Source organism: Pelmatolapia mariae, linkage group LG3_W (assembly GCF_036321145.2).
Source record: "Pelmatolapia mariae isolate MD_Pm_ZW linkage group LG3_W, Pm_UMD_F_2, whole genome shotgun sequence".
Taxonomy (NCBI): Eukaryota; Metazoa; Chordata; class Actinopteri; order Cichliformes; family Cichlidae; genus Pelmatolapia; species Pelmatolapia mariae.
The window spans coordinates 35,256,861-35,280,048 of record NC_086229.1 but is presented as its reverse complement, the minus strand read 5'-3'; the positions used below and the strand labels follow the sequence as shown (position 1 = coordinate 35,280,048).

Sequence of the window (23,188 nt, the reverse complement as noted above, 5' to 3'; positions counted from 1 at the left end):
AGGGAGTGGCTGGCATTGGGAAAACAGTCTTAACACAGAAATACAGCCTGGACTGGGCTGAAGACAAAGCCAACCAGGACATCCAGTTCATATTTGCATTCACTTTCAGAGAGCTGAATGTGCTGAAAGAGGAAAAGTTCAGCTTGGTGGGACTTGTTCATCACTTCTTTACTGAAACCAAAGAAGCAGGAATCTGCAGCTTTGAAGACTTCCAGGTTGTGTTCATCTTTGATGGTCTGGATGAGTGTCGACTTCCTCTGGACTTCCACAACACTACAATCCTAACTGACCCTAGAAAGTCCACCTCAGTGGATGTGCTGCTGATAAACCTCATCAGGGGGAAACTGCTTCCCTCTGCTCGCCTCTGGATAACCACACGACCTGCAGCAGCCAATCAGATCCCTCCTGACTGTGTCGGCATGGTGACAGAGGTCAGAGGGTTCACTGATCCACAGAAGAAGAAGTACTTCAGGAAGAGATTCAGAGATGAGGAGCAGGCCAGCAGGATCATCTCCCACATCAAGACATCACGAAGCCTCCACATCATGTGCCACATCCCAGTCTTCTGCTGGATCACTGCTACAGTTCTGGAGGATGTGCTGGGAACCAGAGAGGGGGGACAGCTGCCCCAGACCCTGACTGAGATGTACATCCACTTCCTGGTGGTTCAGGCCAAAGTGAAGAAGGTCAAGTATGATGGAGGAGCTGAGACAGATCCACACTGGAGTCCAGAGAGCAGGAAGATGATTAAATCTCTGGGAAAACTGGCTTTTGATCAGCTGCAGAAAGGAAACCTGATCTTCTATGAATCAGACCTGACAGAGTGTGGCATCGATATCAGAGCAGCCTCAGTGTACTCAGGAGTGTTCACACAGATCTTTAAAGAGGAGAGAGGAATGTACCAGGACAAGGTGTTCTGCTTCATCCATCTGAGTGTTCAGGAGTTTCTGGCTGCTCTTCATGTCCACCTGACCTTCATCAACTCTGGACGCAATCTGCTGGAACAACAGCAAACTACCTGCATGTGGTCTAAATTATTTAAAAAGAAAAAGAGTTTAAAATCTCTCCACCAGAGTGCTGTGGACAAGGCCTTACAGAGTCTAAATGGACACCTGGACTTGTTCCTCCGCTTCCTCCTGGGTCTTTCACTGCAGACCAATCAGACACTCCTACGAGGTCTGCTGACACAGACAGGAAGTAGCCCACAGACCAATCAGGAAACAGTTCAGTACATCAAGGAGAAGCTCAGTGAGAATCTGTCTGCAGAGAAAAGCATCAATCTGTTCCACTGTCTGAATGAACTGAATGATCGTTCTCTAGTGGAGGAGATCCAACAGTCCCTGAGATCAGGACGTCTCTCCACAGATAAACTGTCTCCTGCTCAGTGGTCAGCTCTGGTCTTCATCTTGCTGTCATCAGAAAAAGATCTGGATGTGTTTGACCTGAAGAAATACTCTGCTTCAGAGGAGGCTCTTCTGAGGCTGCTGCCAGTGGTCAAAGCCTCCAACAAAGCTCTGTGAGTACATTTGTACTCATGTCTTTACTTTAACATCCAACTGTCTCAGTAATTTATTTCACCAGTCGTTCTGTCTTTGTATGAATTTGTGTCCTAAAGTTTTGGGATTTCTCCAATCCAACTGTTACCTCTTTGATGCCTCCAGAACTCGGTGTACTCGAGACGCTGAATTCACCATAAACTCTGATCATCACTGCTGCTGTTATGTTATCAGTCTGTGTTTAAAAACTTAGGCTGCATGTGCCTGATGTTGTGATACTTTATATTCACATGCATGCTCCTAGATACATTTCTACTGCAGGTCTATTTTTAGTCACAAACATTGGTGAAACACTTGCTTTTACATGCATGGTGGGTCCTGCATTAAAGAAAGCATTTGAATTACTCAGTGGCAGCCAGAGAAACATCCTTAGTTACACTTTAAACTAAACTCTGCTTCGGTTTGTTGTTTCTTTGTTGTTGTTGGCCTGCTCTCTCCTCTCACTCCAATCTGGTTGCAGCCGATGTTTGTCCCTCCCTGAACCTGCTTTTCTTCCAGTTTTTCTTTCACACTGTTGTCAACATGTTGTTACAGACTTGGGTGCAGCACCTCAGTTCATCTTCAGTCTGAAACCAGCTGTTTTAGCTATATCCCCTCAAGCACACCTTCCCTGGTCATCTCTGCTGTGGTTGCTATTGTTAAATGCGGATTCAAATATTGAGGGAGAGCACAAAAACAACCATTGGTCCAGGAGAGTCGGTCAAACAATGATTTCTAATGAACACACGCGTGGGGAGATTAACACTGAACACAGACAGCATAGAACTCCGCCCAATAATAAACAAGCAGTTGTTTTTATAACATCAGGGTATTGTTTATGACGCCCCCTCATGCGTCAAAGCAGATACCATACATGCATAAGTTTCAAAACCACAAATCTTCTGTTGACGACTTTTGACACCAATAGGAAGGACATCTTCTTCATCCCGAGGCCAGGTCCTTCCAGATAATCTTCTAACTCTCGCTTATCCACTAGAACAAACTGTCCTTTCTGCAAACATAATCTTACAGTTACAAGGTTTTGCAAACTTATTATTTGAATATTTGAACTTTTACCTAAACATGAGTCTTACTACTGTTTGTGTGTGCGAGTGTGTCACGACCTCAGCATCCACTCGGCCTCACCCCGCCCGTTGACGCTTCTGACCTTTTGCCAGACAGAAGCTCTCTGTGTAGTAATCTTAACTAAGAACATATGTAATCTATTGAATAAATGCTTTACCAAAATGCCACTACTCAAAGCTTAATAGAAAGGATATAAACGAATATAAGAAATACTAATGGATAACCTGATATATGTGTTTTGTAAGCGTCTGACTGAGCTCCCCTCTTTAGCAAGTGTAATATTTAAAGAAATTAGGTCACTGCTGAACTGTATATAACCATCATCCTTAACATTACATTAATTATCATTTCATCAAAGTGTGTATTGAAGCTGCTGGCATTATGTTATAAGTTATATTATAGGGGTTATCATAATCAAATATGAACATGTTTATTACAGGTGCAGTTATAACTACTTTAAAATGATTGAGTTAACATATATATATCATAACTCAGAGCCTGAGTATATGGTTACAGTAAAATAGTAGCTGAGCAAAGGCCTGAATGTATTCAGCTTCTTGTGGTATTTGAGTTTGCTTAGTTACAGGTGACGAAAGGATGTCAAGTCCATGGGGACCTCAAAGGCCTGAGATCTTCACCATATTTGGATGGATGGGGAACTTCTGTGTCTGCAGTTATCTCTTAAAATACATGAATGTTCTGTACATGCAAATTATGTGACTGTAAACGCAAGAGGGGGCGTTACAATACCCTGATGTTATAAAAGCAATCTAGAGTGTATTTTGGGTAGAGATGTACAACTGATGTTTTGCAGTTTACACCTCTCCACGCTGCGTGCATTCATTAAAATCAATTGTTTGACCGACCTCTTCTGGACCATCATTGTTTTACTCTCGTCCTCAATTTCGAACCCGTAACATTTGGTGCATTGGCCGAGGGTTGAGAGAGGGAGAAAGTTGGAGATTGAGACCGAGAGGGTCCGAGGTACTCAAACAGGCAGACACGAGTCAGTGGTCGAAGTGAGTTGACATAAGCCGGCTTATTCAAAGGTAAGGCACTACCTGTTGAATTATTTCCAAACTGTGCCAGATTGACGATTACAAAATTGAAAGTCTACTCACTGAAAATTACTGGTAAAGGTCTGTTTTGATTTTGGTGAAAATCTCATGAGAATTGAAGTTGAAGTAATGATAATGTAAGGTTAAGTGACAGTACTGATTAAAGGAAAAGCAGTTGGACTGCTACAAGGATTTAAGTAGTTGGACTACTAAATAGGAATAGGTAAAAGTAACGGAAATAGGTAAAGGACAAGTTAAAGTAGTTGGACTACTGAATTTAGGAAATAGGTCATTTGAAATCTGTATATGGTCATACAGTTATAATTGAATATAAAGCTGGGCTTGGACATCAATGCAGTCGGTTTGGTGGTTTCATAGGATGTCTTTAAAAACATAATTAAATTTATGTAGAACGGAACTGTGGGATGTTCTAAGAAGCGCATAGCCCGGACGTTGCGATCCCTCCTCGATGTGGACGCACATTGTTGACCTATCGGCGAATAGGGTTAGCTCGGTTTGGCTTGACCGTGGGGTACAGGGCATCCTGAGATAAGCTAGTGGTTGGACCACTTTACCGTTTGGAACGGTATCTGTGCTTTTTTGGCCAGTAGAAACCCGGTTTCGGGCGTGAAACCTTAACTTAAAATTTCGAGAAAGCCTTGGCTGTGAGATGCCAAAAATAGAGCTTCAGGCAAAGTTTGGGTTGGTTAACGCTTTTAAATTCAGTTAGGGCACTAGCAATCGGGCCACCGTCGGGGACGGGATAATGGCTAAATTGGTCGCAAAAAACTCAGGGAGTTTTCCGCTGGGCGGTTATTATTAAATTTGTCGAAATTTGTAGGAGCGACAAGGCCTAAAAAATCTGTGCAGTTGTAATTAAAGACGTCTGTAATATAAAATATGAGATCTATGAGTAAGATCAGTCTCTGTGTCAGCGATGCACAGCCGGATGTGCACTGATGGTGTGTGTAAATGCAAATGAGCAGCGGTGACGCGCAGAGAGGGTGGTTTCAATTTCGAGAGGACTGAGCGTTTTGCTAAATGCCTGTATATAAGAGGTTGGTTTTGCTTATCACGAGTGTGTAAATACAGTTTGAATATATTAGTGTGGATGTATAGTAAATGACTGAATTTTGATAGATGTATATTTCGTGAGCCATAAATGTTGGTGTGCTTTATTTTTCAGTTATGTGTGTGTGGGGAGAAGCGGGGTGTGAGACGATGAGAGGTTTCAGTTTTCTTTTTCTTTTTTCTTTTGACTTGCTCTTTCTGATCATGGAAGGCATGTCCAAAATACTCGTATGAAAGCGTATTTTGTGTGATTTTAACTGTGTGAATGCTGTCAGTATTTGGTTGGAGTGACTCTGCGTGAGTTCTCTGAGTGAGAGAAAAAGGCAGGGTGTGTGAGACGACTCATGGCGTCTGAAAGAGGTTAGAACCTTTAAAAGTGTGTGTGAGAGGAAGGTGTGTGTGTGACTGATGAGGTGAGGGGAGCACCCAGAGAAATAGACAGAGTTAAATTATAAGAAGATGAAGAGAATGCATGTTTTAAGAAAAAGTAATAAAGTAATAAAATTATATTAATTACAGGGTTTAGAAAAGAGACAGATCGAGAGAAATAAATACATGAACTAACAATTACATTAATGAATTGAAAACGCACGTACACAAACTGTTACATGTGAAATTATTGTTGGAAAGTTTAATAAAGAAAGCAGTTTACACTCCTTTAATTTCCAGAACCAGTGTGTCCCCTAGGCCTGATAACACCCTTGCCCAGTTTGCCCCCGTATCAGGCGAGCATGGAAGACTGGACAGCCCATGACGGGTAAGATCCCACCTCGAAACCCTGGGACAACCTAAGGCAAGGCGCAGTCACGATTGCTTGTACCTAAGTCCCGGAGTGACCTTGGAGTCACTGGAGGAGACGGGACTTCAATGGGTAAAGCTGCTGGGTACAGGCGAAGGGGAAATGCCACTAACAATGACCAGTGATGAGCCAGAGAGAGAAAACACACCCTGTCAAAAGGAGTCTGAAACACTGCAAAAGAAACATTTACGAGATCACAAAGATCACGAATAAACATTTATAAAAATAACACACACAAACAGAAAATGCACTAACCTTACAGAGATAAGCCCATGAAGATTAATGCATAGATAGTGATTAAAACCTGGCTAAGAACACAAACATATGTAATTAAATGAGCTTGCTAATTTCATGAGTGTTAAAAAGTGTGAATGTTGAAGAAAATAAACTTAAAACACACTTGGATAAAATAGAGTTGTGGAATAACTCAAACGAAGCTGTATGACAAGGGAGTGAGTTATGGAAAAAAACAAAAACAAAAGGGAAGTGATTAAAGTAGTTTAAGAAGGGTGACTTAGGAGCGCTGTTGCACTGATTGAAAAAACAAGTGATTAGTATAGACAGAAAATGAAAATAATTGAATAATGTGATAAGGTTTAAACATGTATTTATCTTGTGACTGAGTATGAAAATTAGTTGGAGAGCTAATGTGAGTGATGATAGAGGAGCTTGCTGTGTGTGTGTGATTGAGGCCTTGAGGAAAGGAAGCAAAGCAGACAGTTGAGAGGTGAAAATTTGATTAAGAGGTTTATAAATTACTGTTGACATATTGTGAGAACGTGCTTATATGTTTGGTTGAATGTGAGTTTGGTAAAGTGCTTAAAGGGGGATATTGTGTACGAAACGGTGTAGCTGTTTACGTTTTGGGTGTGTTCTATGGGTGAAATTTAAGATTGTTGAAGATTTTTGAGGTTGTCGTTTTATTTTTAAAGAGGGAGTTTTAATAAACATGGACATGTTTAAGGGGTTTTGTAACAGTGCACTTATAAAGAAAAAACCTGTCAGGTGATTTTGTTTTGTACTTTGATGAGCTAATACTCAGCTCTCTTTTTTCTCATTTTTGTTCTAAGCAGGCCTGCAAAAGACAACAATGAATAACGGCGCCGACAATAGTCTCAGGAAAACAAAAAGTAAGGTGACCTTTTCCGAATTACAATGGGTCAGATTGTGGGTCCCTGTCGAAAAGGATTGCAGCGAGCCAATCCAGTCCAAAAGTATAAAGAATTATTTTCCTAGAAACGAGTAAAAAGAAAATAAATGATTATATAAATACACTGAGTTTGCTGAAAGTGGAAAATCTGATTATTCGTGCGGAAGTCTACCAATACCCGATGTTAATGCGTGTGAGTGAATGTGTGGGTGAATGGACGACCAGGCAGACCATAGGTTGGACCGACTGGACACTGACAAAAGACTGGACTAAGGTTGGACATATGACTGATAACTGTTCTGTTTTAAGTTTTATTTTATAACACAGGTTGGATCATAAGTGGGAGAAACTGAGTATGAAGTGTGAAGTTCTGGTTAACACACAGGTTTTTGTTTCTAGGACGTTTCAAGGATGCAGGCTGTGGATGGAGCCAAGAAGGGATTTTGACATGATGATTAATTTGATTTCATTCCTTAAACACAGGTTTGAAGGCTCGGAGCATCTATACCTAATATGATATGATTAACCTTTTCTTTTAATTCCCTAACCTGAGTGAAGGATTTTGAGTTTGTAACACATGAGATGTGTCACAAAAAGGGGGGTCTTAATATATGTGATTAGCTACAGGAAATGAGCTACAGGAAATGTGCTCTTTTAGGGTTACTAAGCAAATGTCTACGTGACCTTTACCTAATAATCTTTGTGATGATAAACTTGTTTACCGACTTGCTCTTTTGTAGAACATACAGACTTAGGAAAGGGGAACCTCAGCTCTGAGTTCTGAGAATAACTTTGGTATATTTGTAAGTTGACAGGAAACACGTTGAGACAGCCGTATAGGGCAAATGTGTTAGAGCTTGTAATTAAATGTGGGACTTGAAAAGAGGAAGCAAATTTGGTACAGGACGTGCTTGAGATGATCAGATGAGAGAAGGGGAAGGTCAGGAAGAGTTAAAGTCTCTTGAGAAATTAAATTGGGTGAAAGGGGGGTGTAGCAAGTAGATTCAGGGCAGCTCACAGCCCGGCGTAAACGCTGTCACACAGCTTAAGTTATTTGGTTGATTTATTTTATGACAAAATAATAAGGAAATATTAAAATATACAACACGTTGAGAAGATCTCTTTTGTTATATTTTAGTGTTTAACATGGAAGATGCCTCTCTGGAGCTTCTCTCCTGATGCTACCCCACCAAAAGACGCTTATCCATAGAGACTATGTCAGCTCCCAAACAGACAACAACAAACCAAGACTAGCAATAAACAATCTAAACATAAATAATAATAAATAAAGAACAATACAGAATCCAGATCTGAACCGAAGAATAAAATAGTGAAATGTGGATTATTAAATATTAGGTCTCTTTGTTAAAAGAAGTCTCTGTTAGCTGACGCCAAGCGGTCGCAGCAGATGGCTGCCCGTACCTGAGCATGGTTCTGCTGGAGGTTTCTTCCTGTTAAAAGGGAGTTTTTGCTTACTACTGTTGCCAAAGTGCTTGCTCAATAGGGGGTCACAAGATTGGTGGGCTTTTCTCTGTATATATGCAGCACCTTGAAGCAATTTTTGTTGTGATTTGGCGCTATATAAAAAAAATTAAATGGGAATGTATTGAAGTAAACTTAAATGTCATAAACTAGGAATTAGTTCATTTCTCAGGGGAGAAATGAAAAAACGGGGACTGGTGTTAGGAATAAAAGCTATATTTTTAATATGAATCTCCTCATTATCTTGTTTTATGTACTTTAATAATGAAGGCTGGCTTGTAGAGCAAGGCCACCTTTTACTCACAAACAAGTGCTCAGCCAGACTGAAAAACAGGAAGTTTTAGTGCACAAGGCATATTAATAAATATAGACACAAAAAGAGGAACTCCCCATATAAACAATATTCAAATGAGTGAAGTATAAAGTACCGAAATAACACTATATAAGTCACAGCTGATGATTTTAATGTTAGAGAGATCTTGCAACTGGCGTCTGAGCTGTGCAGAGGTCGCTCTTAAGACAGGTACTTATGTAGGTTAACATAAGGTTGAGCCCAACAGAAGCAAGGCACCCTAAATGTGCACAGCATGCAGCAGGGGTGGCCAAAATAATATAGGAAACAGCACATGTAGGGAGAGAATACTCACTAAAAGTTCTGACTAACATAGTGTGGTGGCTTATGTGAACTTGCAGGCGTTCACTATGACATCATTAGCACAACAGAGACTGAGTAAAGTTTTAGATGCTCGAAATCTGACACTTACACATGAAGGAATCAATATGGCAGATTTAATGGGATTAGGAGGACCTAATTATTGTACTAAGACAGCATAACTTGAAGGGAAAGTCAGGGAAGATTTAAAAACAGGACCTGTTGGGATTGGGGATTTAGAGATTCTTTTATTGCTATCATATAATCTGTCTTATGATGACTGCATTAATAACATGTTGTACAGTATTATTTTAATAGTATTGAATATGTTTGTCATAACAGTGATGTCTCTATTTACAGGTTGAGTTCATTTTATACACAATGCATAACTGTGCTTGTTTAGAGTTAATGTTCCGTCCAAAAGGGTTTTAAGCTTCACTGGTGAGAGTGTCCAGGTGATACATGTTGAGGGAAGATGAGAACATAGCAGGTTAATTGCATGCACGCTTACAAACACACATGATTTAAATATAGGCCAGGCCGAAGGCCTGGACTTTATGTAGCTTTTAAATTTACAGCTCCTAACTTGCAGGAATGGCGTGGAGTGTAATGAATGAATGCAAAACATGCTTACAGACACAAACATGAAATGGATTTATTTTACAGGGTAAAGGTGGAACACATGTTGCTTTGTTTCTGCTTAGCAACTGCTGAGGTAAAAGGTGTTAAAGATAAATATGCAATAAGTGAACAGGAAATGTGTGAGGGTGAGCCGGGTGAAACAAAATGTTGTAGATAATGGAAACTTGTCTAAACTGGTATGAACAGTAACTTTTGCATGTTATGTATATGCTTGAAGCAAAAAGAGGAGTAAATGATGATAGAAAACTTTGAAGTGTGTTTTCTAGCGGACATTTAGGCTGACATAGGGCTGGTGTATATTTTACCCGGGGTGTTTTTTAATAGAACTAAAAGCGTTGCTCACACACATAAAGAGTATTGAGATTAAGTAAAGTTAATATAATGGATAGAGCCCAGAACATGATATTGTCAACCAACTTTGAATAATTAAAGGAACATTAGATGAACACAGTAGGTTAGTAAGGTGTAGCAGAGAGAGGCGGTTTGTTTTATCCCTTACAGGAGAAGATTTCCACTAGAGAGGGACCCAGAAAAGGAGCAGAGACCACTTAAGCATGAAGTGTTTTCAAGTGGGAGCTGGTGTTTTATTACTGGACCACCTAGAGGACATGAGGTGGTTTTCTGATTTGCTGAGTCAGAGGACGGCTAGAGAGGGTCAGAGCGATGGAAGTGGACTTGGGAATGGTGGTTTCGGGGCCCATGATGCCATTAATGGATGTAGAGGTGACAGAGTGGGTCGAGGAGTGACCCAAGGAAATGGTGTGGTGATGTCTCTGGAGAGACATCAAGAGAGGGAATTGTAATATTTAAAGAAATTAGGTCACTGCTGAACTGTATATAACCATCATCCTTAACATTACATTAATTATCATTTCATCAAAGTGTGTATTGAAGCTGCTGGCATTATGTTATAAGTTATATTATAGGGGTTATCATAATCAAATATGAACATGTTTATTACAGGTGCAGTTATAACTACTTTAAAATGATTGAGTTAACATATATATATCATAACTCAGAGCCTGAGTATATGGTTACAGTAAAATAGTAGCTGAGCAAAGGCCTGAATGTATTCAGCTTCTTGTGGTATTTGAGTTTGCTTAGTTACAGGTGACGAAAGGATGTCAAGTCCATGGGGACCTCAAAGGCCTGAGATCTTCACCATATTTGGATGGATGGGGAACTTCTGTGTCTGCAGTTATCTCTTAAAATACATGAATGTTCTGTACATGCAAATTATGTGACTGTAAACGCAAGAGGGGGCGTTACAATACCCTGATGGGATAAAAGCAATCTAGAGTGTATTTTGGGTAGAGATGTACAACTGATGTTTTGCAGTTTACACCTCTCCACGCTGCGTGCATTCATTAAAATCAATTGTTTGACCGACCTCTTCTGGACCATCATTGTTTTACTCTCGTCCTCAATTTCGAACCCGTAACACAAGCACAAAAATGCAGGGTGTGTATATAAAAGGGTTATCACTGCACCTGTAATAAAAATGTTAATGTGAGGTCAGCATGTTCAATAACCATCTTAATGCAATATCAATCCTGTAGATTATATTATTAATGTAATGTTAATGCTGCAGAATATATTGTAGCTGCGAAATAAACTCTTTAATCCCACACTATAAAATTTAATATTGATTAAAAGAAAGAAAAAACTCAAGTCAGACTTGATGGCATTTATTGGCAGCATGGTGCCTGTTTGTCAGTCTTTGATGATAAACTGCACCACAGTCTAAAGCAAACCTTCTGACTTTATTGACTTTATGCATGTATATGTTCTTCCTTTTCACCTTGGACACACAACAGCTCTGTTTGTAGAACACAATTCAGATCAGCAAACATATCCTAATCTAGATGATTTTTAAGGTGGTATCTGGGACGGAAACTTAAAAATCAGGTTGGATGGCCTGTACTATATATCGTTGCACCATATTGATAGCCATGCAGGGTGGCTCACTCCTTGGGCAAGAAGACCGAGGAGTGAGCCAACCTTGGTCAAAGCTTGATCATTCAAGCTCACTGTTTTCCCCTTGTTGGTTGATGAAAAGTTTTTTTTTTTTTTTTTTTTTTTTTTTACCTGACTTATAGTCATCATTGTCCTAAAAACTTGCTGAAAAGCCTTCAGCTAATCCAAAATGCTGCAGCAAGAGTCCTGACAGGGACTAGAAAGAGAGAGCAGATTTCTCCTGTTTTGGCTTCCCTTCATTGGCTTCCTGTTAAATCCAGAATTGAATTCAAAATCCTGCTCCTCACTTACAAGGTCTTAAATAATCAGGCCCCATCTTATCTTAATGACCTTGTAGTACCATACCACCCTATTAGAGCACTTCGCTCTCACACTGCAGGCCTACTTGTTGTTCCTAGAGTATTTAAAAGTAGAATGGGAGGCAGAGCCTTCAGTTTTCAGGCCCCTCTTCTGTGGAACCAGCTTCCAGTTTGGATTCAGGAGACAGACACTATCTCTACTTTCAAGATTAGGCTTCAAACTTTCCTTTTTGCTAAAGCATATAGTTAGGGCTGGACCAGGTGACCCTGAATCCTCCCTTAGTTATGCTGCAATAGACGTAGGCTGCCGGGGATTCCCATGATGCATTGAGTTTTTCCTTTCCAGTCACCTTTCTCACTCACTATGTGTTAATAGACCTCTCTGCATCGAATCATATCTGTTATTAATCTCTGTCTCTCTTCCACAGCATGTCTTTATCCTGTTTTCCTTCTTTCACCGCAACCGGTCGCAGCAGATGGCCGCCCCTCCCTGAGCCTGGTTCTGCCGGAGGTTTCTTCCTGTTAAAAGGGAGTTTTTCCTTCCCACTGTCGCCAAAGTGCTTGCTCATAGGGGGTCATATGATTGTTGGGTTTTTCTCTGTATTTATTATTGTGCGATCTACTGTACAATATAAAGCGCCTTGAGGCGACTTTTGTTGTGATTTGGCGCTATATAAATAAAATTGAATTGAATTGAATTGTCTTCAAATTAACTCACACACTGCTGTAGCTTACCTGGCTGAGCAGGTGACCCATGTACTGAAAGTTAGAGTCGTGACTCCAGGGCCTGGTTTGAGTCTGCCCAAGACCATTTCCTGTGTGTTATTCTCCTCACTGCTCCCTCCCTTCCTGTCGTCTCTGTCCTATACAATGAAGACAAAAGGCCTCAAGTTGTGAAAACATTTCCCCTTCATCATCTTCCAAATCATCTCTCTCATCTAAAATCACCAGTATTCTCTCAGTATAGAATCTTTTCACAATCTTGAATGATAAGGATCCAAGTGGGTAAAGTTATTTATTTGTTGTGTTCCTATTTGCAGCTGGAATAGAGTGTTAAAAACTCTTGGCTGCCAAAATTACATCCAGTTTAGAAGAAAAACATTGAGTGAAGTGTTCGTTTCATCATCCTTCACAACTTGTCCACCAGGTGTCACAAACTGCAGCAGAACAGTACAAAGCACGTCATACTGAATAGCTGCAACGACCAGAGTTTTACCTGCCTTTGGTATTTCTTGACAGCATGAGCGTAATATTTACTGAACAGAGTCGTCTTCTGTAATCTTTTCAGATTCAGATTCAGAACCCAGTATTTATTTTTAAGGGGCAATTAGGATACTGACCTTGCCAACCGTACATACAATACACAAACATCACATTGGGGGGACAGGTCAGGCTAGGTAGCTGGCCGGTCAGCCGCTAGAGCAGCGACCCGGAACCGAACAGCAGAAAATGCACAACATCAAGAAAGATGAGGAGAAAAAAGAACTCCCCCCAGACTGAGCTCCAACAGGGAGATCAGTTTGAGAACAGAAAAAAAAATGACCTTAGCGCAGAGCACATGAAAACTCTTAATACGCCATAGAAACACATGACAAGCAACAGGGATGGGTAAAAGGTGAGAGACAGCCGGGGTAGACAGCGCATCCGGGCCTGCAGCATTTGCGCTGGTCCCCTCGACCCACCGTCTGCACCGGGAGGGGATAAGCATGCTTAGGATGTCTAAACACCGATCAGGGTGAGATTTGTTATGTTCAGCTTCAGCCTTGAAACCACAGCTGGCGCCGGTATGTTAGCCGCATGAAGTGATGGTGGTTTTCTTTGGTGCCAACAACTGCATGTCAATTTCACAGCTGATTTAACAGTCAGTCACTCGTCTCTCAATCTCCCGTTGGAGAGCCACGAGCTTCTCCGAGAAGTTATCAGTTTTGCGCTCAAAGAGCAAAGTCTGAGAACTCACGACCGCCATGAGCTTCTTCAAGATCTTATCCGTGCTGCGTTCAATGAGCCCATTTTGAGAAGTCACGACCCGTCCCATTGTCTCAGTCACAGCGGGCAGCCTTGTAGGGTTTTGAACAGCTGATTCCACTTTCTTTAATCTTCAATAAGCCAGGGCCAAGCCAGCTCAGATCAGCAAGAACCCTTTGCTGCTGTGAATGTCCGTGCTGCTATATTTCAGTATCAGGCTCTAAATGTACAAATGGATCTGAGAAGATTTCCAATCATGTTTCTACTAGATTTACAGTTTGTTTTCATGTCTTCTGACTCACAAGGTGAAGCAGGTGGAGCTTACAAGGAGTAAGTGCTGATATAGAAGAAGAGTTGTGTTTTAATGAAGCTATTTAGTTAACCAATAATTGTATTGCATGCTGGCATTAAAAAATGTTTCATTTGACTGATTTAATTAATTTGATTGTTTTTTTTTCTTCCAGACTGAGTGGCTGTAACCTCTCAGAGAGAAGCTGTGATGCTCTGTCCTCAGTCCTCAACTCCCAGTCCTCTAGTCTGAAAGAGCTGGACCTGAGTAACAATGACCTGCAGGATTCAGGAGTGAAGTTTCTGTCTGCTGTACTGCAGAGTCCACATTGTACACTGGAAACTCTCAGGTCAGGATCCAAACATCCCCACTGCTGATCATTAAATGATATTATTGTATAGACAACCAAGCTTTATAGAATTGGCAGGTGACCTTTTCTTTATCTTTGGATTGCTTAGGAGATTCTTAATTAGTGTCTGAAGATTTTTTACAGTCACATATTTTGTTTTAATGGTGAAACAGAATTATTGTTCAGTTCAATGAGCAGGTAGCGGTGAGATTCATAATAATGAGGTATATTTGTATTAAAGATGACTAAACTTGAACAGTAGCTGTGTGGGTTACTTTGTTTACTCATGTGTGCTGATGTTGTGGGTCATTTAAAGCTGAAGTAAACTTGTAATGAGTTTAATAGAGTTTCTGAAGTAAGTGTACTTGGAGATATTTATGTGTTTACTAAAGTCCAGGAGCAGGAGGCTGTGTGTAGCATAGAGGAACCCAGACCTCAGCTTTGTCTCCTGGTTTCTGTTGCTGCTCTTACAGTTTCCCCTCATCGTTCCCTTCAACAGTCTCCTCACTGTAACAAATCAAAGTGTTACTGTATAGATTCACGTCTGAATGTTGCCATGTGGTATTAAAACTAAAAGCGATGTTTTATACACACACGTGGTTCAGTCACACAGTAACTGATGGTAAATAATGTTTGTGTTGAGCACATCGTACAGGTCAACTACTCCACACAGATCTCAGGTTTACATGCTGGAACAGTTTGTGATCATGAAGGATAAACCTCACTTCCTCTTTCATACAGATGTGACATGAACAATAACACATTCATGAAATCCTTTTAGGAACACAAACACTATTGTAGCTGGAGAATATATTTGAATGTAGGATAATGTAGGGGATCATAAACAACAGTAATAACTATTGATAAAACTGTTGATTGATGAAGTCATTTTCTTCTTCCTCCATTTCTACCTTATTAACATCAGATTAAAAGCTGCACAGAGACAGGCACTGGACATGTTTAGCCTAGCTTAGTACAAGGACTGGACATGGGGGAAACAGCTCTCATCACTGGATCAAAACATGAAAACAAATCTGAAGTAAAGTTTTGTTGAAGTGAACTGTGGTGGTGCACAATGTTCCTTCTAAGCTGCGCGCGTGTGCAATTGCGCACTGCTGGCACAGTCTCTGCGCACAGAAAATATGTGTTGCGCACAAAAATAAAATCAAATCTCAATTGAAATTAAAATTAATACTTTAACAATTCTGTTTTGCAGTGTTAGTCAGTGACTGGCTGCTCCAGTATGGGATTAGAACGATGCCACTTTATCCCATTGTCCAGCCAGTGATGCGATTCACATTTGTATATAATAATAATGGATTGGATTTATATAGCGCTTTTCAAGGCACCCAAAGCGCTTTACAATGCCATTGTTCATTCTCGCCCACATTCATACACTGGTGGAGGCAAGCTACGGTTGTAGCCACAGCTGCCCTGGGGCAGATTGACAGAAGCGAGGCTACCATATCGCGGCATTGGCCCCTCTGGCCAACACCAGTAGGCGGTAGAGTAAAGTGTCTTGCCCAAGGACACAACGACCAGGACAGAGAGGCCGGGGATCGAACCGGCGACCTTCCGGTGTACACGCAGCTAATCAACGTGGTTTACAGGCTATGACAGCGTCCTTAAGTGCCGACACCGGTGTTTTAGCTGGCAAACCGGCCTGGCTGATGTGGAGTGAAGCCACGTTAATGACAACATGTACAACCATTGGAGATGTGAGCAGGACAGACGGAACAATTGATAAAGTGTGGACTTTATACCAGTTTTTAAATTGTGTTGATAGGCCACGTAAAACCAGAGTTATGATAAAAATATCTGCAATGTTTGGTTTTCTTCCTGAATACTATTGTTGTTTGTATTTACTGCGGGAAGAAACGGTAAAAACGGCATTTTACAAGGAAAACGCTCTCCGCCTGTGCAAAAACAAAACCAAAAAACCCCAACTTTTCCTACTGGTGGAAAAATGTACCATGTCGATCAATCAAAAAATGATATGGCGATATGGCATTTAGTTGTTTAGGAAGGGGAAAGTTTTAGGAGTGACGGTGGTGTTTTGAGATGTGAGAGATTTACCACATTTAGCGCAAATCTACAGGTGTTACAGGAGTGATACATCTGCTGCTGTCAGGCCTGCAGGTATCAGGCTGTTGTTCTCCTTTATCTCATAGTGGACAGAAATTATTTTTTTGGAGTGGCACAAATAATTTATGTGGCATCAGATTTGATGCAGAACAGCTGATTTTTCTGTAAATAGTTTGAAATGTTTATTTTAAAAAAACCCCGCCTTGGCAGCATTTTTAGGTAAACAGCTGCAACAAACTTTGTTGTTTGCAAAACTCAGTAACTTTTTTGAAGAAGTAACTATATAATTAATTGCCCAACATTGGTCATTATATACTTTATTTTGCAGACAGAGAGTTACAGAGTCTCTCCCAGACCACAGACTCATAATACAGATCAGAGCTTTATTTTTTTTAAAAAAAGAAAGAAAGTTGTGTTTTCAAAATTAGAGTTCAATTTATTTTTACTTCCAATAGTGTTAACATACTACACAGGTCATGAACAAGATTGTTTTTAATTTTCATTGTAAGTGGAATAAAGCAGTTAATTAAAAGTAGTCTAACATAAATGTAAATGCTGTAATTTGATTATTTTAATAAACCATGTAACTTGGATGGATTGGATGCTGGTGTGACCACAGTGCACACGTCTGATGTTGCTCACAGAGGTCCAAGGGATTGCTCAGGAGGTTTCCGCGTTCGCTCAGACACAATAAAAATTAGAGGGAACATTGGCGGTGACTGACAGGGAAAAGGGGGATGATAAGACTTACTGTAAATATAATTATGTATGTATTGAATAAGGAACAACTAAAATGTTCCAGCTGAAAAAATGAAATCAGTTTCAGTTTATGAGCTCTGTTTGTTTTCTTTACAGTTCCAACCTTTTATATTGAAATGAGCTGCTCATTCCTGTTTAGATGACCTGCATAAAACAATACAGAGCACATTGGGCTGAAAGGAAGCATCACAGTACAGCATCACTGAAGATTTAAAGTCTCTGATATGAGATGAGAAATGAAGCAGCCAGAGCTTTTTCATGAGTGGAAATCCACTGTGGCTGTAAGCTGCTGCTACAGCCTCCAGATTAGCCAGCAGCTCATCCTGCTCAACATTTTCTCACCAACTTTAATGGAAGTGTGATGTTTTCAGCTGGAGTGATGGTCAGGATGGCCTCCCTCTCCTCTTCTTCTCCTCTTCCTCTTTCATTTGTAAAGCCACTACACACTGCTCCCCGGGCACCCAATGGCTGCCCACTCCTTCACTGAGTGAAGGGTTAAATGCAGAGAGGAATTTCCCCACGGAGATCAATAAAGTACATTATTATTATTATTATTATTATTATTATTATTATTATATGTGCACATGTTTTTACTATGTTTTGCTTGAAAAGCTAAAATATAAGAAGATCAAATGGTGCTCTTTATTATTGTGTTGGTTTAGTTTCCTGTCTCTTGGATGGAGCCCAGCTGTGCGTGGCCCCTGGGCCTGTGGTCAGAGTGTGTGTTGGATGATCCGGCCCAGGATGAGGCCAAACTGACATGGGATTAAATGTCTGTCACATATTTGAGCCTAATTTAGAACATCATCCATAAATATTAAGTAATAACGGGACTCTCCTACAGCAAGACCAAAATTGCCTTTAAAACATCAGGTTATCCTGCTGATCAAAGTCCAACACTGAGTTTATAAAAACATGTTTGTCAATAATTTGTTTTCGTTTCTGAGGAAAATGATGCAATAACTTGCTGCTAATACACAACATTTCATCATATTTCCTCATAACCCTCTTTTGTCTGACCATTTGATCCCATTTGAATTTGCAATAAAGGATCCACAGAGTTTGGTGACAATAATGACAGTAGATGTTTGTGTGAAAGTGCTGGAAGCAAATGAGTGTGTGATGTTCTTTCAGTGTTGCACTTTGTAGACGCTCCCTGAGCACTGGTCTCACAGCCAGCTACACATAGAGACCAGTGTTGTTAGTCATGTGACTGGAAAAAGGTGTTGGACTTCAAATATGTCCGTTTCTTTCACACTTCACCTTTAAAAGTGAAGCCATGTGGTTCCTGGAAGGAAAAAAACAAAACTTTTTCTAGTCTTTGTCCTGTTTTTATGATAAATGTACGACTTTAATGTGAAAAGTTCAGAGTTTTTTCTCTTGCTGTGTTTGTTTGAAGCTGCTTCCTGTTGGCTTCAGCTGTTTGGAGTTTCCATTTTCTAAACTTCTACATTCTGAACCTTCTTCAGCTCTGAACAGATGATTAAACACTGAATGATTTCAAGCTCACACTTTGTCTAATAAACTTACATCCTTCATTCTTTATACAGATTGAGGAGCTGTAGTTTGTCAAAAAACAGCTGTGATTATCTGGGAGCAGCGCTGAAGTCCAATCCCTCCCATCTGAGAGAGCTGGACCTGAGCTACAACAAGCTGCATGATCATGGAGTGAAGCATCTGCGTGGTTTCCTGGAGAGTCCAGGATGTGGACTTGAAACTCTGAGGTCAGTCAGCATGTTTTAGTTGTGCTGAGATGAATATGATGTGAACTTTGTGCTGACACTGTGGATCAGTAGGCCCACAGACCTTTAGAATAAAATAGAATAGAATTGAATAGAATACAATAGCTTTTTATTGTCACTGTTACAAGAACAAGGCAGTTTGGGATTTCTCCATGAGTGTGAAGTACACAATAGCATAAGTATTTACACAATAAAACATTTACATTTACACAAGAAAGATATGTACAAGTTATACATACACCTGCAAACATACACACACATACATTACATACATATATGTAGATATACATATATTCATCCGTACATACCTACACACACATATTTCCACATGCATGCTTACATCTATATACATACACATACATGCCATCTAACTAGCAGGTGCATTGAGAGGTGCAGTGTGATGAGTGATATTGCACATTGAGTGTGCAACCTATTAGAGGTGTTTGCACTAACATAGGTTAATACTCAGATTTACACCTTTATTGCTTAATAAAGGGTTAAAAAGTGAATGTACACAGTGAGGTTGGGGTGAGTTAGGCACTTCCAGCACTGTAGATGTGTTCCAGCTTAGAGTTCATGGAAATAATCCAGAGAGCAGGGTTCGTTGATGAATTTCACATCTTCTTAAAGTTATAATCCACAGGCAAAACCTTGAAACTGTCGCTCTGATATCTTGTCAACCAATTAGCTCTTTACATGGCATTCATCTTTAGCCCCACCTTATTATCTCTCTCTCTCTCTCTCTCTCTCTCTCTCTCTCTCTCTTTCACATCTGAATAATCTTAACTTCACATTTCAGTGAGTTCAGATTTCATTAGCATGGTCACTTTAGTATAATCCATTTTAATCCAAACACCTTTCTCTTTAAACTCTGTTTTTCAGTCCCAGTATATTCAGTATAATCCTCTGTTTCACTAAGTCACACACATACAGATATCAGAATGTGTGCTCTCATTCACTCACACTCACTCTCATATGGCTGAAGTCTGTTTGAACACAGCTGGCCTGAGTTAGGCCTGTCTCTAACATCATTGTTTTATTACTTTATTCTGATTCATCGTTTTAGACAAACTCAAACATCTTCATATTTACTGGTTATGTTCTCATCATTAATTAACAGTCGGTGCGTTCACATATGAATCATAATTCAGTGTTTAACATATTATCACAGATGGACTCCACAGGAGATCTCCTTTATGAAGAAAGTGTGAAAACTTTGTCCAACAGTGGGAAACATTTCAGAGAACATCTCTGAAGTAGAAGCTAAACATAATAATAGAAGAGAAGCAAAATAATGATCCAAATCCTGCTCTCAGCCATCGTTTAAACATCACTATCAGACAGTAAAGGCTTCCAAAGACTGCTCACCTCTCACACTTAGGGTACGTTCACTCTGCAGGTCTTAATCCTTAATTCCGATTTTTTTTGCCTGGTTGTTCACACCAAGAGTGTGTCCGCAGGAGCACTGCAGGTTTCAGTGTGAGTGCAGTGAGATGATGATTCAGATGTTTGATTCATCATCTGCATGTTGATTTAAGGTGAATCAATATTATTCATGTGACAGCTGCTGCCACATTAACCCTACGAATAAAATGTGACAGCAAACGCGCTCTTGTGTGAAGGGTTCATGGCCCTCAAGGCAGAAGATGTCACACAACGCGCTCTGTTTACGGAAGTAAAAATGGCGGCTACAGAGCTAGTAGGTGTTGTTGCAGCAGTCTATCAATTTCTGCATAAAAACATGATGATAATCCACAGGCAGTGGCTGCTGGTGCTGATAACTGGTGTCTGTCTTTTGTCAGTGACGTAAAAGACGGATTTAATGCGACATGACCATTCAAACTGCAGTCGCTTTCTAACACATCAGATTTGTATCAGATTCAGTACCACATATGAAAGTGACCCAGGTAGGATTTGAAAATGTTGGATTTGTGCTGTTCAAACTGTCATACCATGATCGCATATTGGTCGCATAGGGTCAAAGAAGTTGGATTTGATGCGCTTTCCTGCAGTTTGAACGTAGCCTTAGTTAAAGATGCTGGTGCTGTCCACAGATCAGCTGATCCGGTGGGTCTCCATGATCAGCTTTGTTTCTTGGAGATAAAGGCTGAGCCCTTTAGAGCTTCAGTTTATCTACTGATCAGAAGATCTTCATCAGTGACGCAATCATTAAAATACTCTTGTTAGAAATGTATGACTTTAATGTGAAACATTCAGAGTTTTTTCTCTTGTTGTGTTTGTTTGAAGCTGCTTCCTGTTGGCTTCAGCTATTTAGAGTTTCCATTTTCTAAACTTCTACATTCTGAACCTTCTTCAGCTCTGAACAGATGATGAAACACTGAATGAACTCAAGCACTTTGTCTAATAAACTTACATCTTTCATTCTTTATACAGATTGTGGGGCTGTAGTTTGTCACCGATCAGCTTTCTCTGTCTGGCACCGGCGCTGAAGTCCAATCCCTCCCATTTGAGAGAGCTGGACCTCAGCTACAACGAGCTGTATGATCATGGAATGAAGATGCTGTGTGTTTCTCTGCAGAGTCCAGGATGTGGACTTGAAACTCTGAGGTCAGTCAGCATGTTTTAGTTGTGCTGAGATGAATATGATGTGAAAGTTGTAAACTGCAGACATCAGGCTGATATTATACTGATCCACACTGAGGATCTTCATGGTAAAGTCTGTTTTCTTCTTCTCTGGTTTAGTCCATTCACTGCAGCAGAACAATGTTCACATTTCAAACAGTGATGCTCAACGTATGGCCCGCGGCCCACACGTGGCTACCGACCTTTCCTAATTCAGAGAGAGGGGACCCTGATTAACCCTGATCTTACTTCCGGCGCCCCCCGTGTGCGGCAGCCTGTTACAGCAGCTCTGCTCATTCTGAGTTTCTTTCTTTCTTATCTTTTTTCTCCAAGTAATTTTTTATAACTAACGTATTAGTAATTAGACTCTGCAACCATGTTTTACCGTTTTGCACTAGTTCTGGTCTTTTTTCTTAGTTTTTTTCTATTTTTTTCACCTGTGTGTGGGGACGCAGAGCAGGGATCCTTTGTTTACAGTAAGGATCAGCTGTTAGCACTGCGTCCCGCAGCGGTACTGCCGGCGGACAGACTCGACATTCCCAGAGAGCTGAGGAAGAAAAGACGGGGGTGTCGTGCTGGGAAGGAGCGCCGTCGCCCGAGAAGGAGACGTTATCGACCATCTCTTCCTTCTGTAATTATTGGAAACGTAAGATCTTTGCCCAATAAGATGGATGAGCTCACGTCGCTAACCTGGTTACAGAGAGAGTACTGGCAATGTAGCATCATGGTGCTAACGGAGTCGTGGCTAACATCGCTAACTCCGGACACGAGTGTGACACTACCGGGATTCCAGCTGCTGCGAGCGGACAGGACGAGAGAGAGCGGTAAGAGGAAAGGAGGGGGACTGGCAGTGTTTGTGAATGACAGATGGTGTAACCCTGGGCACATCACTGTGAAAGAACAACTCTGCAGCAGAGACATTGAGCTGTTAGCCGTTAGCATGCGTCCGTACTACCTGCCCCGGGAATTCTCGCATGTTATCACGATAACAGCGTATGTCCCCCCCTCGGCCAACGCGGATGCAGCCTGTGACACTCTACACTCAGTGGTCAGCAGACTGCAAACACAATCTCCGAGAGCCCTCCTCATAATATCAGGGGACTTTAATCATGCCTCACTGGACTCCACACTGCCCACCTTCACCCAGTATGTGACCTGCCCAACCAGAGACAATAAAACACTGGTTTTACTGTATGCCAATGCTGAAGAGGCATACAGTTCATCACCTCTCCCTCCCCTGGGCAGATCTGATCATAACCTGGTGCACCTTGTCCCTGTGTATGAGCCCTTAGTGCGCAGGGAGCCACCAGCCACCTGCACAGTGCAGAGATGGTCGGAGGAGAGCGAGGAGGCTCTTAAGGATTGTTTGGAGTCGACTGTGTGGGAGGTGATCTGTGACGACCACGGAGAGGACATCGACAGCCTTACTACATGCATTACTGACTATATTAATTTATGTATGGATAACACCATACCTACCAGGACTGTGCGGTGTTTCTCCAATAACAAACCTTGGATTACCCCAGAAATTAAAGCCGTCCTCAAGCAGAAGAGGAGGGCCTTCAAATCCAAAGACAAAGAGGAGTTGAAAAGGGTGCAGAGAGAGCTGAGGGGACTGATAAGGAATGGGAAGGACAGCTACAGGCAGAAGATGGAGAACCAGCT

The 23,188-nt window shown here is 41.0% G+C and overlaps 1 protein-coding gene across 1 annotated transcript in view; it reads left to right on the top strand.

The window, feature by feature from the left end:
- LOC134622284 (NACHT, LRR and PYD domains-containing protein 12-like) overlaps positions 1–23,188 on the top strand; it is a 1,346,881-nt gene that overhangs the window by 317,956 nt on the left and 1,005,737 nt on the right. Inside the window, exons 10-12 of the mRNA XM_063467996.1 lie at positions 14,181–14,354; positions 18,749–18,922; positions 21,335–21,508. Coding sequence (XP_063324066.1) covers positions 14,181–14,354; positions 18,749–18,922; positions 21,335–21,508 — 522 coding nt within the window. The remainder of the gene's footprint in view (positions 1–14,180; positions 14,355–18,748; positions 18,923–21,334; positions 21,509–23,188) is intronic.